Raw genomic sequence first — 17,518 nt, 5'->3', positions numbered from 1 at the left:
TGTTTGCTTGCAGACCCACCCCAAATGCAGAATGGGGCAGCAGAGAGAGGAAGAGGGTCCAAGAGGGAATCATGACTGTCTTTGTGGTGGATGGTAAATTGTAAGGCTCATGGGGCATACATGGGAAAAATCTTTATTCATAATAAAGCTAAAATTATTAGCTGTACTTCTTGAGTACTTCTTTACTTCTAGAGTAAAGGCCAGAAACAGTGCTACCCACTTACCAATTGTCATTTCCAAGCAACACACAACACTCCAGTGTAGGTGTTTGTAGGTACTTCTGTTTGGTAGGTGAGAAACACATTCAGAGAAGTTGAACTTGTCCTTCAGATGTGTGCATAATTGCCTTTGCTATGTGTTCCCACAGGTTCTGAACTTCCCCTGTCCAAACAGTGCAGTTTACTGATTTTTCCTGTTGTCTGTCTTATCCATTACATTCTCAGCACTGTGAGGGCTGAATCCATTCCCATTTTACTTGTTGTTATATGTCATACCCAGGAGTAGACACATAGTAGATAAATGTTTTTTGAGATGGAGGGAGATGGATAGGAAGGAAGGGAGGGAGGCAGCGAGGCAGCCGGGAAGCCTAAATGTACTCAGCTAATAAGTAAGGCTGACTGGCCTTCAGCCTTCTCCTATAAGCCCATGGTTCATAGGTCAGGTTGGGGAGGTGGAAGGAGACTGTCCATTTGTTTTTTTCTGGATAAAGAGACAACCACACAAAACCATCTATTCCCAGGGGCCATAGCAGGACCTTCTGAGGATGTCTGTGGTTGTTCTTTTCTACTCCTGCTTCTCTATCTTGTTCCTGAGACGGCCCCTCTTTTTCTCAACTCTTTTGTTATTTCCTTGACCTATGCAAAACTTGTGTTCAAGAGACATTTAGTAAATATTTAATCATTGATTCATTCAATCTTTGTGCAACTCCAGGATAGCACAGTTCAATTATGGCACCTGACAAAGCCCTCTTTCTTGACTTATTGACTTGCTTCCAAGAGAATTAAATATTGGTTTTACAGCACACATGTGGAAATACCATCTACCGTTGTTGAACCTCTCTGTAAATAGACTCACCCAGGTCTATCTGGAATGGCATTTAGGACTGTTTAAAAACCATCCAGGGGGCGCCTGGGTGGCGCAGTCGGTTAAGCGTCCGACTTCAGCCAGGTCACGATCTCGCGGTCCGGGAGTTCGAGCCCCGCGTCAGGCTCTGGGCTGATGGCTCAGAGCCTGGAGCCTGTTTCCGATTCTGTGTCTCCCTCTCTCTCTGCCCCTCCCCCGTTCATGCTCTGTCTCTCTCTGTCCCAAAAATAAATAAACGTTGAAAAAAATTTAAAAAAAAAAAAAATAAAAAAAATAAAAACCATCCAGAATAACATGGAGGGGGGCTTCTAGGAAAGCAAATGTGGAGTTGGGATAACACACTTAGCGATCCCATGAGGGCATAGTTGTGAGAAGCAGACTTCAGAAATTCTTCACTCCTTTCTCAAGGGACCACCTACTACAATATGTCTCCCGCCTGGCTGCATATTTGAATCACTGGTGTCTTAAAATATAGGCTGTATTATTTAGATACGGCAAGGTCAACAGATCAGGAGACAACTGCTCTTGAGAAGATAGTTTGGTGTACTCCTAGATCCCAAGAGGAGGGGGCACATTATGCCCTGGTGGCTCTGGGGGCTCACTGGGAAGCACCAGGTTTAGTCAGGAGAAAGGCAGTGGAGTGGGGGGAACAGTGGAGTGGGCAGTGAAGTGGGCAAGAACTTTTACTGTGATTTCTGCAGGAGGGTACAACTAGGGTAGGCAGATTTAGGATTGGCTAGTTTGAATAATTTCAGTGGGCTCTGGGGCAAAAGTCCCTAGCTGTCTGTCCTTAGTTGTCTGGTACCTGGTCCTGAAGTGATTAGGGCAGATGGGTAGTGGCCCAAATGTGAGAAACCGTGAAGAAAGTAGTATAAGGGTATAGGGTGGAATTGGTTAGTTTGCATAGGAAAGGTCTGCTCTTCAGTAAGTTGCTATCTCTAGGAACTAGTTTACCTTGGGAGGGGCATTTCCTCCAGGATCAGCAAGTCTCCGGGGGTCAAAGCATCAGAAAATGAAAGACATGGTTAATATAATTCATTGGGGGAGGGACACTATTAAAAAGTTGTGATGCTTGAGCCTTATCCTCTAGAGATTATGATGGAATGGGTCTAGGAGAGAGCCTGGGAATTGGTATTTTTTAAAGGTCCACTGGTGATTCTAATGTGCAGCTAAGGTTGTGATCCACAGCCAGCACTGTGGATGCTGAGGTCCTCCTGAGGTCCATATGGCTTCATTAACTAAGAACGTGTTCTTTGCATAGTTTACCAAGTTTGCCACAAACCATGGATGCCTGAGAACTAGTTAATCAAACTCATTTTAAAATAGTGACCTTTATCTTTCATTTCAGGCCTGCAACCAGGGAGACCTTCCATTCTCCTCCACCTATTCCACCCAGAGGTCGCTGATTCCACCTCCTAAAACCTGCCTACTTCGGGACTTTGAGACCTGCAGTTTCAGCCTGTTAATGATGTCTTCATGTTGAGTATGATGGCATGAGTATTGACCTTAAGACCTACTCTCATGGCTGATATTGTTGTGGCCCTGCTGGTTTGGGCTTTCCTTGAAGAAGATATTATTAAGGCATGAAGAAGTGAAAAACTGAGGACTTTATTCACCATCACCAAGTATATTGATCCACATCCTTCTTTGCCAAAAGGATAAAGACTTAATGGGAATACTTACCTCTAATTTGGCATGTCAGAAGCCTGAAAAGATTGATCAGAAATGTACTTTATGAGTGATTTTACTGAAATGCACTTATATTAGGCCTTACTTATTTGCTAGTCCAGCATAACTTCTAGAAGTGGTTATGATTTAAGACTTACAGTTTTCAAGTAAGAAGATATGTCCTGACTTTTAAATAGTTCTTCAACTTTTCTGTAGATTCAGGAGGGTGTCTAAATGTTGGAGCTGGTCACACAAAACAAACCGAAAATGACTTTAGAGAGGGATTAGTCCTAATTCCTTGTATGTGGAATACAAATCTGAGGTTCCACAGAAGTCCGGAACCATCTCTAGATAGCCAGTCACTCTCCCTCAAGAAATGCCCGCATGTAGAAATTCAGTCACTGACTGTTGACCTTCCAGAAATATCCTTCCTCCATATCTCCCGGGCATGGGACTATCAAGTTTTTTGTTTTTTTTTTTTTTCAATTTGGGCACTTATACTTCACTATGCTTTCAAAACAGTGATGTTACCAAGGAACATCTATAAATGGTTGGGAACTGGAAGCTTGGGATGCCAGTGACCCCATTTATTGTTCTGCAGTCTTTATAGATCTTATAAGTTCAGCCATAAGGAGAGAGAAGGATCCTTGACTTTTTCTCTGCCGAGAGGTTAGAAGAGAAAGGAAGAATGTAAAATCGAAACAGTTATCTATTTTCTTATAAATGTATTATTACCACTAGGCTTAGGAAATCTGTGCGGAGAATAGAGAGCCATTAGTATATCATGATTGTCATATGTCATTAATATGTGATTAATTTTGAGTCACTGGCACAGAAATCTACCTTCAAAGCACAGATCCTTAATTTGATACTTAAACACACAGTAAAATTAGTATCAGACACATTTCTTTAAAAAATATCAGAAATCTGGTGATTTTTCATGAAATATATTCTTTGTCCCACACAGACATATATAAGCCACACTATTAATGATCTATTTAATTACAGTTTTATTGTGTCCTTTTCTAATGATTCGAGGTTCTTTTTCAATTTCATTCATCAGTCCAGCAAACGAGGACTCTTGTTGGAGTTAATAGCTTCTGGGTCGTGGGTCTTTTTTCTGACATAAAATACACTATTGGCCGTGGCCATTAAGACAGTCTTTGTGCAAATCACTTATCACAATGCCTGGCACATAGTAGCCATTCTGCAGTGGTCCCTTTACTCTCCTTGTCACTCATTTGGGAGAAAGAGGGTAATGTGGGATAAAAGGAGAACAAGAAATTATAATTTTGGTATTGTTGTCTTTTCTCTTATTTATAGGTGGTCTCTTAAGCACACTTGGCTTTGATAAAAGCTACACTTTTTTATATTCAATATCTCTAAGCTCCCTCTTGGATTGCCAAATTTAGATTTTTATAATTCTCTAATAAGCATTTAGATCAATAACATGGCAAAACTTACTGCCAGCTAATGGTGTTAGCATCTTTGTGTGCACATCACTGTTTGTGCAATATTGGAATATTTTATTACATTTTATTCTTCTGTGAAAGTAAATGGAAAACATAAAATTGAAAGTGCTGATTAGAAACTTGGGTCTGATAAATATGACACACTTGAGACATGGGTGGAAATGGTCCAGAGTTCATTGCACATCTGAACTGCTCCATGTTATCAAAGAATGTCTCTAATGTTGATGTGAAATTCTGCATTCTCTAGAAACAGTACTACCCATTATGACGTGAATTTATTCAACTTCCATACTCAACATTTATACACATTTTTAGGAATATGTTATGTAACAAAATCATGGGTTCCAATACAGTGAGGATCAGAAACTAGATTGTAACTAGGTATCCAAAGAGACTGTTAAAAAGCTCTCTGTGTGATGCTTTGGGAGACAACTCAGCTGCCACCATCCTTCCCCAAGATTTTATGAGCTGGTTCAATAGAAAGGGAAGCTATTAGTCATATTCACTGCCATTGCTTCTCCTTCTAACTGTGCAAAGTATGCTGTCATCCAGTTCCTAGGCTAGTATTCTTCCTTCATCTTGTATTAAAACCTGAGAGCAGGTAACCCAACAATGTAAGCAACAAAGCATGAAGAATGAAAGATTATGAGCAAGAGGTTGGTGTTGCAATCAAATCATTTAACTTGACGTATTTAATGATGTGAATAATCCCTAATGCTTCGCCATAATTAGGCAAAGTGATAGGATGTAAATTACTTCAATGAGAAGTTTTACAAGTCAAGCTAAGTACCTACTCTTCATCTCCATTTTTCTGGCTTTGTTGCTAAAAAAGAGAGGTTTTAGCCTATCCTATATCACCTCAGTAGTTGGGATTTTTAGATCCCTCTCCCATACGCACCAGAAAATAAGATGGTTTTCTGTGCTCCTCTGTCAAAGAATAGTGTATGGTTTTGCAGCTGGTTGGCTGAGGAAGCATTAATACCGACTCATTTGAGTCTGAGAACCAAATGTTTTAAGTGATTGCTTCCTGAAGAAAGAACTTCGAACAATTATAAAGTTTTCCGGTGACTAAAACGTTTCAAGCAAAAACAGAAAAGATAGAGGTGCAAAGTGATAAATAGCAATGGAAGGACTGGCCCACCCCAGAAGTCAATACTAGAAAGACAACATAACAAAGTAGAAAGAAGGAATACAATTTCAAAGAAAAGGTGATCTGAAACTGGCCACTGTACACAGAAGGTAGGGAGAGTGAAGAAAGAGGCAGACCACTCCAGGTTGATAGGGTAGCAGTTTTAATAAGCAAGGAAATTTACATATAAGGCTTGTCCTGGGCGGTCATAAGGCAAGTAGATCTTCCTCACCTGCCTGCCAGAATCTTAAAAGTTCATATAGAGAGGCCTTAACTGGGTACAGTCACATATACTGTCCAGATGATCTCAACAACACCTTACTCATTCAAGGCTATGTCCTTGGAATGGCTCCCACTTTGGGAATGGTGGGCGGAGTACATATTCCAAAAACAGGGAAGGGGGTGAGGATCCTCAAATAGCCAGGGTTCAGCTCGAGGGCCAATTAGCGGTCAGATCCTCTCAGTTACCTTCTCCAACAGTAGCTGAGGTTGGAAGTCAGAAGATATGTTGTTATTTATAGAGCACGATTTTTGAAGATCATGTTTATCAAGAATGAGAATAAAGATGGAAATTGTGGGTTTCTGGGTCATTTACTAGTCATAAGCCCTTTCACCAACTGAGTCTTATTAGGACTACCACAAAAAAGACTGTATAGCCATGGGGGGGGGGTAGGTATTTCCTTTCACTAGCATGTTTTCTCCCATGCCTTTTGGTGACAGGGAATGAGGTCACTAATCAGGATGAAGAAACTGGTGCAATAAGATACATCAATGTTTTTCACTCTCCAGTCTACCAGAACAGCCCTGATTTGGGTGATGCCCCTGAGTTCTATTTTTTAGCTTTGAGGTCATCAGTTTCCAAAGATATGTGAAGCTACAGTCCTTCCCCCCCCCCCAAGCCTATTATTTAACTCTTATTCCTTCTTTCTATACCTATCATCAGACTTCTATCACCTAAAGCCATTTATCATCATATCCTAGTGCCTCCTGGAATTCCTGGCACATAGTAGATGCTTGATAAATAGTTGTTGAGTTAATGACCCTACATGCTCTTCCCTCCATTAAAGTTTTCCAAATTCTCCACCAAAATAGGGTTTCCTCTTTTCTATTTGCCCATTGCTCTTACTGCCTCTTGAACATTTGCACAGTTGGTCACATTTTGCACAGTTCTGTTTTTTACACTGTCATGCCTATTCTCTGTTGTGTGCGTAATTTCCTGGTTTTAAGTCTACACTCCCTAAATGATTGCTTTTACTTTTTCTTGTGTCCTCCCCACCCCTAAGTAATTGCCATCCCAGTGCTCCCCACAACACCTAGCAAATGCTCACTGCCTCAAATCTGTGGAGGCTGGTGATGGATGTTTAAGCAAGGAACTACTCATCCATCTTAATTCAACACTTACACTGCTTGTTCTTCAATTGCACATCATCACTTGATTCAAAAGCAGTGATTATTCATTCACAGAGCATTTACTGAGCTTTCACTATGAGTAAGTCACTGCGCTAGGTGCTCTAGGGGATATACAAAGATGTATAAGACGCCCCCTCCGATTTCTATAGCAATCACTGGTGTAGGATTCATTCAGCAATTAATCATGTACTGCCTTGTGATGTCTTTTAGACTGGCTAGAAAATATTGTGTAAATCCTCTATGCTATTTGGCTTTTCACTTATTAAGGTCTTCATTTGTTCATTCAGCAAATAGTTTGAATGTATATGATGTGACAATGACTATTCCAGCAGCTGGGACAGATACAAAGATGAAAAAATGATAGTCCTTGCCATCAAAAAGGGTCAGAATGTATTACAGAAGAGGAGATGAAAGATGGTAACTATGACATAACATGCCTAATGCTTTTGGAATCCTGAAGAAGGGGTGCTCAGCTTTCCCAGGGTGTCATGCAAGGTTTCACTGAAGAGGTGATAATTCAATTAGCCCTGGAAGGAGAGTATCTAATCGTCCACTTATTTGCATTCTAGACAAGTATAAAAAAAAAAAGGGTATATTTGGGAAATATAGGAATGAAGCCAGGGCATAGAGATTGGTAGAAGGTAAAGTTGGTATCTGATAATCTGGGGTCTGTGCAGCTGCATGTTGACAGGGCTCTCCTTTAGCAAGAACCTTTTCCCAATGACATGGGAATAGCACATGGCCATTGTAAAAACCATCCAAATATTTACAGGCATGTACAAAGAAGAAACTGAACCTGGTGTCAATGGTTTGAATTACTATCTTTCAGATCGTTTGCTATGGGTAGACTAATATAGTACCATTTAAAATGGGATTATATTCTGTCAACTTTTTCTATTTAAAAGTATCTCTAAATATCATTGCATGCCAGTACAAACAGGCCTATTTCAGTTTTAGAAATGGTTGTACAGATAGAAGTCCATTAGTAGTAAGATTCTGGAACAAAACTGCTTGGAACTGCTCTTTCAGCAAGCCACTTAACTTCTCTGTGCTTCAGTTATCATACTTGTAAGATGAACACACCAAGAGTGCCTTTTCATAGGGTTTTGGTGAAGATTAAGAGCCAACACGTGTAAAGCGCTCGGAACAGTGCCTGGGAGTTGAAAATTTTAGCTCTGATTCCATGATTTATTTAAACAATATTTAAGGAGTGTTCTAAACAAGAGCGTGATATAATCAGGTTTCTTTTTAAAAAGATCACTCTGGCACCTGTTGGGGAGGATAAATAGGGAGGGAAGATTGGTGGCAGGGATCCTGTTAGGCTGTTGCAATATGTAGTCAGATGGAGATTAGCTGTTACTGGCATAAGAAAGAAAGGGAAAATAAGTTTTTGAGACATTTCTAAGATACCAAATGCTAACACTTGTTGACTGCTGATGGCTGAAAGATAGAGACATCCGACTAAAGTTCCAGCTTTTTGGCTCAGAGGACTGTGTAGATGGTGGATCCATATTCCTAGGAGGAGCAATTTTTTAGTTCCTACTACAGGTCTGGCACTGGTCTAGGCACAGAAACTAGGGCGGCGGCGCACAGGTTCCCTGCTTACAAAAGGACTTAGATTCCAGGAGGTGTTTATGTCTGTGGACGGGACACCAACAATATAAGTGGGCAGATAAGTGAACAAGAATTTCAACAAGATTGAAATAGTAGGGGCCCGACAAATATGAAGTGACTCTAAAACACTTATCCACCCCTGTCCAACAATCCCCCAAGATGATGATGAGGGGAGCGCGTGAGTCATTCAATTCACGGCGGGGGACGGGAGCCTTGCAAGGGGTATCTTAACGGATTCCAAGCTCCAGAGGCTGCGGATCGCACCCCATTTCACAGCCGAAGAAAACGAGGCCAGGAAAACTTAAAACGTTTTGGCCAAGGTCACACGGCTTCCAGCGCCGGGACGCGGCCCGGAGCGGCCCGAGGAGCGCGTCCAGCACCCGCGAGGGGCGCCAGGCCGAGGCCATGAGTGCGCGCCACCGCTGCCGAGGCCCAACGGAGGCCGGCCCGGAGGTCCGAGCGGGCCGGGCGACCCGGCGGCGTGCGAGGTGACCGGAGATGTGGCCCTCGGACGCCGCAACTCGCGCCTCCCGGGTGGGGCGCCCGGCAGCGGTTGCGGCCCCGCGTCGCGAGGCACTTCCGGCGTGTGCCGGGGTGGCCGGATGACGTGGCTGAGTCAGAGGAAGAGGCTGAGAGGCGCCGGGGGGCGGGGGAGGCTCGGGAGCGGGCGGTGACGGCGGCGGCGCGGAGGAGCCAGCGGCTGGGCCCGGGCCCCGTGCGTCTGTCCGCGCCCCGTGGATGCTAATCGGCCGCGGCGAAGGCGGAGGCGGAGGCGGAGGCGGAGGCGGCGGCGGAGGAGGAGTCGGTGGGCCGGCGCCGGGCCGGTGGGAGCGCGGAGGATGAGGCCGCTGCCGGGCGCTCCCGGCGTGGCGGCGGCCGCCGCGCTGTTGCTGCTGCTGTTGCTGCCCCGGGCCCGGGCGGACGAGCACGAGCACACGGTGAGAGGGGTCCCCCGGCCGGCGCGGCCGCCCTCGGCCTGCCGACCCGACCCGCCGCCCCGTCCGGCTCGGCGCGGCCTGGAGGGCTGGGCGGCCCGGCGGAGCGCCGCGGCCGCCGAGGGCGCCTTCCGGTTGGGCCTGGTGGAGCAGGAACCCCGGGAGCTGGGAGGAGGCGTTTGTGTGCGCTTCCCGGGCAAGACTCCGTTCCCGAGTGCCTGGGCCTCCTTTCCCTACCCGCACCTAAATGGCGCCAAGCTCTGAGGTCTGGGGGTCTGGGAGGGAGCGTGGTGAGGGTCGGCGCTCACTTTCCCGGGGAGGGGCGCGGGCTGCAGGGCTCGGGGCTGGTGCCCCCAGGGAGGGGAGCTGTGCTCTGGCTACTGGGGTCTGCGACACAGCGGAAGATGGATGCGTTACGATTACCCGTCATACACCGACCAGGAAATATCCACCACTTTTATGGTCCTCACCAGCCTTTATTTTCTCTCCTGCCCAAACCGGATGAAAAACCCTGGCGTGGGGACAGCATTGATAAACTTGGGGTGAAGAGCAGGTTACACGTGTACACGCGGGCACTCAGGCTACACGCACTCAGTTCTGGGCCTTTCTTGTAACTTTCTGCTCACCCTTCTAGCCCCTCGATGAGGCTCCCATCCCGGTGGTCTCCAGGCAGCTTCTGGCTGTAAGGGTCTTGCGTTCCCCGTGCTTCCTGTAGGCCGGGGATAGTCCCTTTTGCGTTTGGCTTAAAATTGGTTGGCTGTTTATTTAACTGGCTTTTTCACATCAAAGCGTGGATGTTAACGACTCTAAAAGTGACTTTCACTTAGGGCTGTAACTCGATGGTTTTCAGAGTGGTAGCTGTGAGCCACGCAGGAAGTCTTGTAACTAGAGATGTTGCTTAGGGAGTAATTTTTTTTTTTTTTTAAATTCTGTAACTCAGTAATGACATGATTTTGCGTGAGAGGTTGTGTATGTTCTAAATCTGAAAGATTTGGGGGGAATCTTCTGTCATTTCTGATAAGTGAGGAAGTGAAGCAATCATTCTTAAATATTCAGTGGACCGTCCTTTAGATTTTATTTGTAATTAACCACACTTCTTTTCTCTAGTTGCTGGATTGGCTGAGCTTTTAATTTAGCTAATGAAAGCGCTAAGCTTTTGGCTGTTTTACCTTCAGTCACAGCCAGAAACTTCCTGTATTTTTTTTTTTTTTTAGAGACCCACATCTGAAATCATTGACATGTTTTTGTGTTTTATTTGTGACTTCACCTTAAGATAATTTTGTTCACAGTTTAAACAGTTAAATTGAAAAACTGTTTCCTGTCATTTTCTCTGTCAGGTAACATATTGAAGTGTAAGAACTGTTCATTTGCAGTGGGCATCCTTTTAGTCAATTGTACTGTCACTAATATTTTTCCAATTTTTTGAACACTTAAGGAAAGTTACCAAATAAAACTCAAAACTCTCTCTTAACTATAGTTCCATGGTACAGGCATACAAATTTAAGAAGAGTATCCTCCTTTTTGATCTTGTGTTTTATATAAACTGCTATAAATAGGGAAAACTTAATTAAAATTTCACCAATTGGAGGTATATAAAAAGGCCTGAGTTTAATTTGCAGATTTAAAATGCAAATACAAATTTCATTGAAATTTCATTGCGGAGAATTCAATTTTTTATGCCAGTAATTGAATATAAAATATATGAGAAAAGGTTTTTGAGAGGACATAGTATGTGTGAAATAATTGCTGGACAAAAAATTTAGAATCTACTTCATTTTATTCATATCTACATTGAATTGGTCTCACTTGGTTACCTGTTATTAATATACATTATTTAAAAAGCAAGAAGGTTATAGGAAGACTAGCATTAAGCTATAAGTATAGAATTTAGATAAGTGTCTCTCTTTTTTTGGCTATTAGCCAAAATTTTTATTTTTCTTAAGTTTCTTGAAAATATTTCTTGAAACTGGTCATTCTCCTTAACCAGATAAAAATACGGAAAAACTTATAGTCAAGTGAATTTTTTTTCCCACCAAGAAGGCAGAAGTAGGTAGTAAGAGAATGATACTGAAGGAAGAGAAAAATTGCCAAGGGAAGGTTGCTGAGTAGCTGTGTAATAAAAACTTGTGGGATTGAATTATTAATTAAAGAGCAATTTTTCAGAAGTTAAAGTTTGCCCTTTAGGTTAACTTTCTGTGAAGACAATTTCCAGGTAGGAATAATAATTAATAGGACGTTTGTGGCAACAATGTGTGAGGCACTATTTTAAGTACTTTACGTATATTAACTCTTACTTTAAATATAAATAATCATGTGAGGAAGATCCTATTATACCCTTTTTATAGATGAGTATACCAGCATCAGAGAGTTTAAGTTACTTGTCTGAGACCACACAGCCAGTGGGGATGGAGGTAGGATTTTAGCTCAGGCAGTGTAAATTAATCATCCTCTACAGTATTATGGGATATACTCTGCAGCCCTTTATCCTAAAAATAGGACAGACACTTGGTATTAAATTGAGTAGTTGTCTGTATTGATAGTAGTTTTAGCTGCTTAAAGAAATTTTTGTGTAAGTCTAACTCCACAATGGGTTGTTACTGAGGAGATGTTTGCTTAGCATTAAAGAGAGATAAGGTCCCCTTAACGCGCATTTGACCTGTGCAGTCAGTAACTTGTGCAAGCATGTGGATACTGTGCTTGCTTTGATGCTCTGCCGTTACTATCCAGAAATTTTTAAAAAATATTTATTTGGGGTGCCTGGGTGCCTCATTTGGTTGAGCATCCGATTCTTGATTTTGGCTCAGGTCATGATTTCACATTCGTGGGATTGAGCCCCACGTTGGGTTCTGCGCTGACAGCTTGGAGCCTGTTTGGGATTCTCTCTTTCCCTCTCTCTGCTCCTCCCCTGCTCAGGCATGCGTTTGCTCTCAAAATAAATGAATAAATATTTTTTAAAAATGAAAAAAAAACCCTAAGTGTTTTATTTATTTTTATTAAAGTTTATTTTTAACTTTTGAGAGAGAGACAGAGAGAGACAGAGAGGGAGACACAGAATTTGAAGCAGGCTCCAGGCTCTGAGCTGTCAGCACAGAGCCGGTGGGGGGGGCTCGAACTCACGACCTGTGAGATCCTGACCCAAGCCGGTTAGACAACCGACTGAGCCACCCAGGTGCCCCTATTTATTTTTGATAGAAAGTGCGAAAATGCACGCGCATACGCACGCACAGGTGGGGCAGAGAGGAAGAGAATCCCAAGCAGGCTCCTCGCTGTCCGCGCAGAGCCTGATGCGAAGCTTAAACTCAAAAACCATGAGATCATGATCTGAGCTGAAATCAAGAGTTGGATGCTTACCCAACTGAGCTACCCAGATGCCCCACCATCTAGAAATTTTTAATAATTTTTTTAAAGCAATCTCTACATCCAACATGGGGCTGAAACTCACGACCCCAAGATTAAGAGTCACATGTTCCACCAACTGAGCCAGCCACGCACCCCTTAATAAGTTTTGAACAAGGAGACCTGCATTTTTATTTTGTACTGGGCCCCACTAGTTATATAGCTGGTCTTAGGAAGGGGTAACTAGTTTATATAGTTTCACAAAGCCTCTTATTTCTCTTGTTTTACCTACTAAATTAGGATTCAGCTGACTATTTGTCATGTTATTTTTTAAGTGCTTATTTATGCAGAGTCCTTTTAATATTCTCATAAGAATAATGTGAAGGAAATGTGCTGTTGACTTCTAAAGTATGTACACATCTAGAATATATAAAGATGTGTCCTTTCAGTTTTCTAAAGTTGAATCATATATGCAGCGCATACTGTTTGGAATAAAAAATTAAAGAACACTTCCCTGAAAGGCACTTAATATGTGATTCAAGGATTATAAAAAGGACTTTTCAGAGTGAGTGAAGGATGTATAAGGTGTGGTTTGTGCTTATTTTGTTTTCTGAAACCAAGAGGACTTGGAAAGGTCTATAGTTAGAGTAAGAGTACCATGTCTCCCCAGATTCCAAAGGACTCTGTTAAAAATATTTCAGATTGCGAACCAGAATTTTAGAACTGGAAAGATTTGAGATCATTTAATCCAACACACTCATTTTCCTAAGGCCTGAAGAGGCCTAGTGACTCTCTAGTTCTTCCTTTTTCTACCTATCTTGTAAGTAAAATTTCCACAGGAATAATATGTAAAGATGTCAGCACCAAAAACCAATAATGAAAGGCACAAGAATCTCAATGCATTTTATGGTTTATACTATAGCCTTGAGATTTTATGGGTTCTGTTTCCTCAGGATCACAAAGTCAGGTTTTTTGTTTTTGTTTTAGTTTGTTGTCTGTTACATACCCAGGCTCTGTGCTTGGCACAGTGGCGTTTAATCAGTGCTTGTTGAGTGACTTGAATGATGAGGGAGCTGCTAGAGACAAGAAATATGCAGTGTTGGAAGCATGAAACCCATTGCTTAAAGCACAGCGAACAAATCCAGACCATTGTTCATGTAGGATGCATGGTCTTTGGGATGCTGTTATGACTTAGTGGCCCTAACTAATCTAAAATCGCATTTCTTTGTGGCCCATTGTACCTCTGGTAGGTGATGTTAAAAGGGCCCAATCTGTACCTAGGGTAGCATACACTCAGCCTCTGCTATAAACACTTAGCACACCACCGAGTGATTTCAGAAATTGTTTGTTTGCTTTACTTTGTCAAATGGCAGCTTCTTGTCTTTGTCTCTGTTGGGAGTTTGGGAACTCTTAAAACTTCTTTGAAGATTTATAAAGAGAATAAACTTTACTGCAGGTGAATTTGTGAGTGCTTTAATATAGATCTAGTTTTAGGAATGCCATAATTCGTTGTCCTATTTTCGGCTGTACTCTGTGGTAGACTAAAAGTTTATTTAGGTACAAAGCTATTTTGAGAGAGAGGGAGATAGAGAGCACAATTATCTCAAGAGATTATCTAAAAATCTATTTCTATATTTTATAATTATATTTATTTATATTAAGAATCTGATGTGTGTTTTAAATAAATAAAAGACATCAAAATTACGATTTCTGAAACACTTTGAGAACTAAATTTTGCATTCTCAGATATGTATTTTAAATTTTTTTTAAGTTTTTTTTTTTTTTTTTTTAATTTAAGTAATCTCTATATCCAGCGTGGGGCTCGAACTCACGATCCCGAGATCAAGGGTCTCGTGCTCTTCTGACTGAACCAGCCAGGCACCCCACTGTGATACGTATTTTAAAGCAAACATGTGTAATATGCATACATTATACATATATATGTATAATAAAGAGTGTGCATAGTATATATACAAACTCAATGAAATACATTACTAGAATACTCCATCTCAGAAATTTGGCTACTTAGTTGGCTCAACCACAATTTCTTCTCATATCACTTAAGGCACTTAAGTGAATTTACCTGAAGAATGGTGCAAAGTTTATGCTTTTATTAATTTTATCTGGGTGTGGGTCATACTCAGATTCCTGTTCTTGAATATGCAACGCTTTAAAATAATATATAAAGAGTGGAAAAAATCTTCCCCAAATCTCTACTTCAATCTAAAAAAAAAGAAAGCAAACATTGTATATTTTACCTCATCCCATGGAAGTGGTGGCATTTGGGTGCTTATTCTCAGCCCTTAGTCCTTCTCCTGTATGTATAAATTCTCTCTTCTTTTTTTTTAATGTTTATTTTATTTTTGAGACAGAGAGAGACAGAGCGTGAGCAGGGGAGGGGCAGAGAGAGAGGGAGACACAGAATCCAAAGCAGGCTCCAGGCTCCAAGCTGTCAGCACAGAGCCCGACATGGGGCTCGAACCCACAAACCATGAGATCGTGACCTGAGCTGAAGTCGGATGCTTAACCGACTGAGCCACCCAGACGCCCCCAAAGTATCATTTCTTTATTCAGATTTTACATGAGTACATCAGTAACACTATCTCCTAAAGTGTTCTTCCTAAGAAAAATTAATTCATGATTTCTATCAAGGAGAGAAACTTCTGTGTCTCTCCTTTCCCAGCACATAAACAGTATTTAAGAGAGGCCTAACATTGGTGACATCTTGAGAATAAAGGTCAGGCCTTTTGAAATTAGAACACAAGTCACTTCTTAGGAAGGTTTTCTTCTTTAAGGCAGATTAAAGGTTCAAATGGAAAAGTTGTTCAGTATTCAGTAACTGTCTTTAGTTGCTTTGTACAGCTGTATTTTTATCATATTTTCTTCATTTAGTTTTTGCTCTTTAATTAATGAAACTGACTTGGGATTAGCAAAAGTGTAGTCCTAAACTTGTAAATGTGATACTAATTAGTTATATGATGTTGGACAAATTATTTAACATCTTTGTTCTCTATTTTAATGTGTAAAATGGGGAAAATAGGGGCATCTTTCTGGGTCAGTCAGTTGGGTATCTGACATCGGCTCAAGTCATGATCTCACGGTTTGTGGGTTCGAGCCCCACGTTGTGCTCTGTGCTGACATCTCAGAGCCTGAAGGAGCTCTGTGTCTCCCCCTCTCTCTGCCCCCCCTCCCACCCCCACTCACGCTCTGTCTCTCTCTCAAAAATAAAATAAACAGTAAAAAAAATTTTTTTAATGGGGAAAATAAAAGCATCTGTTTTAATAAAATTTTGAGAGGATTAAATATTCATGTAAAGACCTTAGTTTGCCTAGCACAGAGTATGTGCTTAATAAGTGTTAGCTAATACAATCAGAAAAGATGGTGAGATCATGTTAGGGATTGATCTGTTAAGGCTTTAGCTGAAGATTAGAGGGTTTGAGAAAGGATTTGAGTAGTTTTGAAGGATAAGTAGAAATTGACAAAGTGGAGAGAAGGAGGGCATTATAGATTTGGGGGAATGGCATGAGAAACAAGGTGGAGAAGAAAAGGAAGGGAAGACTATTATAAACCATTTGGGCTGGAGGGGATGGGTCAGAAATTTAGTATAACTGAAACTCTTCCGAGAACTGGGAAATGAATAGAACGGTGAGGTGAAGAATGCAGGTGGTCTGGATTGGCCTCCTCTCGCTTGGCTACTTCCCAGGTAGGCCTCACAGAAGGGACTACTGCTGCCATGCTCAAGGGTCCCCTGGTCCCCTGCTATGCTTCCTTGCCTTTTTCTCCCCTTCTCCTGGTTACACTCAGCAGGTAAGTTGCAAATCTCTGTCTTTCTCAGTGTCATTGGCCTACTCATAGTTTTTCCAAAGAAAGGATTTAAAATGAGCTTGCTAGGACTTCATGGAATGTTTTGAAAGTGAATTAGGTTAGCCTTTTGGCCAGAGTAGAGAGAAGAGCCTTCCCTCTGTTGCTTTCTGCTCATGGATTGGTGTAGCTCAGGGACTTTCTCAGCAGCTTTAGGGAAAGGAAAAGTGTTTTTTCTCTTAAAAAACATTGTGTAAAGTCTTCCTTTTGATAGTTTCTAATTTCAAGATATTTTTAAGGCACATTTTCTCTCTTGAAAAAGAACTCTTGTCTTGACCTTGTCTTGGGAGCACTTACTCTCAGGGGTAATCAAGAACTGCAAAGAAAAGTAACATTTTAATTAAGTTAATTATATTGATCATGGTCTGCATAAGGAGTGATGTAAAGGAAAAGAAGCATTTTTGCATTAATCTTTAGCCTAACCACACCCCCCGTATGTGTGTGTGTGAAGGTGTGTATATATTACACATCTATATATATTTCTAATTATTATTTCAGTCCTCTTCCCAGAAGGGTTACAGAATGGTGTACGTTTTGTTACAGTGCAATTTCCATCATGTGGCCACAACTGTACTGCCCCATTCAGGTTTCATGAATGATTAAAATAAGTGACTTCGGAATGTGTCGTTGAACACACGCTGTGACCCTTCAGTTATTTTATGTTTCAGTTTGTATAAAAAAAAGAATGCCCTTTTTAAATAAGTATTTAAGTTCAAATTTTTGTCTATTTTTAAAGGAATTATGAGTATTGGAATTGATAGAAAAAATATTTTTGTGCTTATTTTCCCAAGTAACATTTAAACATTTCTGCAGACTCGGCAGGATTAATGACAAGGTCCTCATTGATAGGTCCTCTTGTTCAGCATTCTAATCTTAAATAGATGTATTTTGTTACCTTCCCTTTTTCTCTAAAAGGGAACTATTGCAATCAGTGCACATATCAGTCAGTACGCATACTTCAAACTTTTTTTTAGTAAGTTGCTAATGAACTTTACATTTCAGCATTTTTT

General features: G+C 41.5%; 2 protein-coding genes across 2 annotated transcripts in view; both read left to right on the top strand.

Moving 5' to 3' along the window:
* The window catches only part of PIK3AP1 (phosphoinositide-3-kinase adaptor protein 1), a 121,093-nt gene extending 115,164 nt beyond the window's left edge, over positions 1-5,929 (top strand). Inside the window, exon 17 of the mRNA XM_047073224.1 lies at positions 2,432-5,929. Coding sequence (XP_046929180.1) covers positions 2,432-2,489 — 58 coding nt within the window. The 3' untranslated portion in view covers positions 2,490-5,929. The remainder of the gene's footprint in view (positions 1-2,431) is intronic.
* Positions 5,930-9,033: 3,104 nt separating this feature from the next.
* TM9SF3 (transmembrane 9 superfamily member 3) overlaps positions 9,034-17,518 on the top strand; it is a 66,206-nt gene continuing 57,721 nt past the window's right edge. The window contains exon 1 of the mRNA XM_047073222.1: positions 9,034-9,314. Within this exon, the coding sequence (XP_046929178.1) occupies positions 9,216-9,314 (99 nt within the window). The 5' untranslated portion in view covers positions 9,034-9,215. The remainder of the gene's footprint in view (positions 9,315-17,518) is intronic.

This window comes from Lynx rufus, unplaced genomic scaffold, assembly GCF_022079265.1.
Source record: "Lynx rufus isolate CCGP_SWC_20201006 ecotype Redwood Valley unplaced genomic scaffold, mLynRuf1.p SCAF_11, whole genome shotgun sequence".
Lineage (NCBI taxonomy): Eukaryota > Metazoa > Chordata > Mammalia > Carnivora > Felidae > Lynx > Lynx rufus.
Note: the sequence above shows the minus strand (reverse complement) of the source record. Positions and strands in the feature narration are given on the sequence as shown.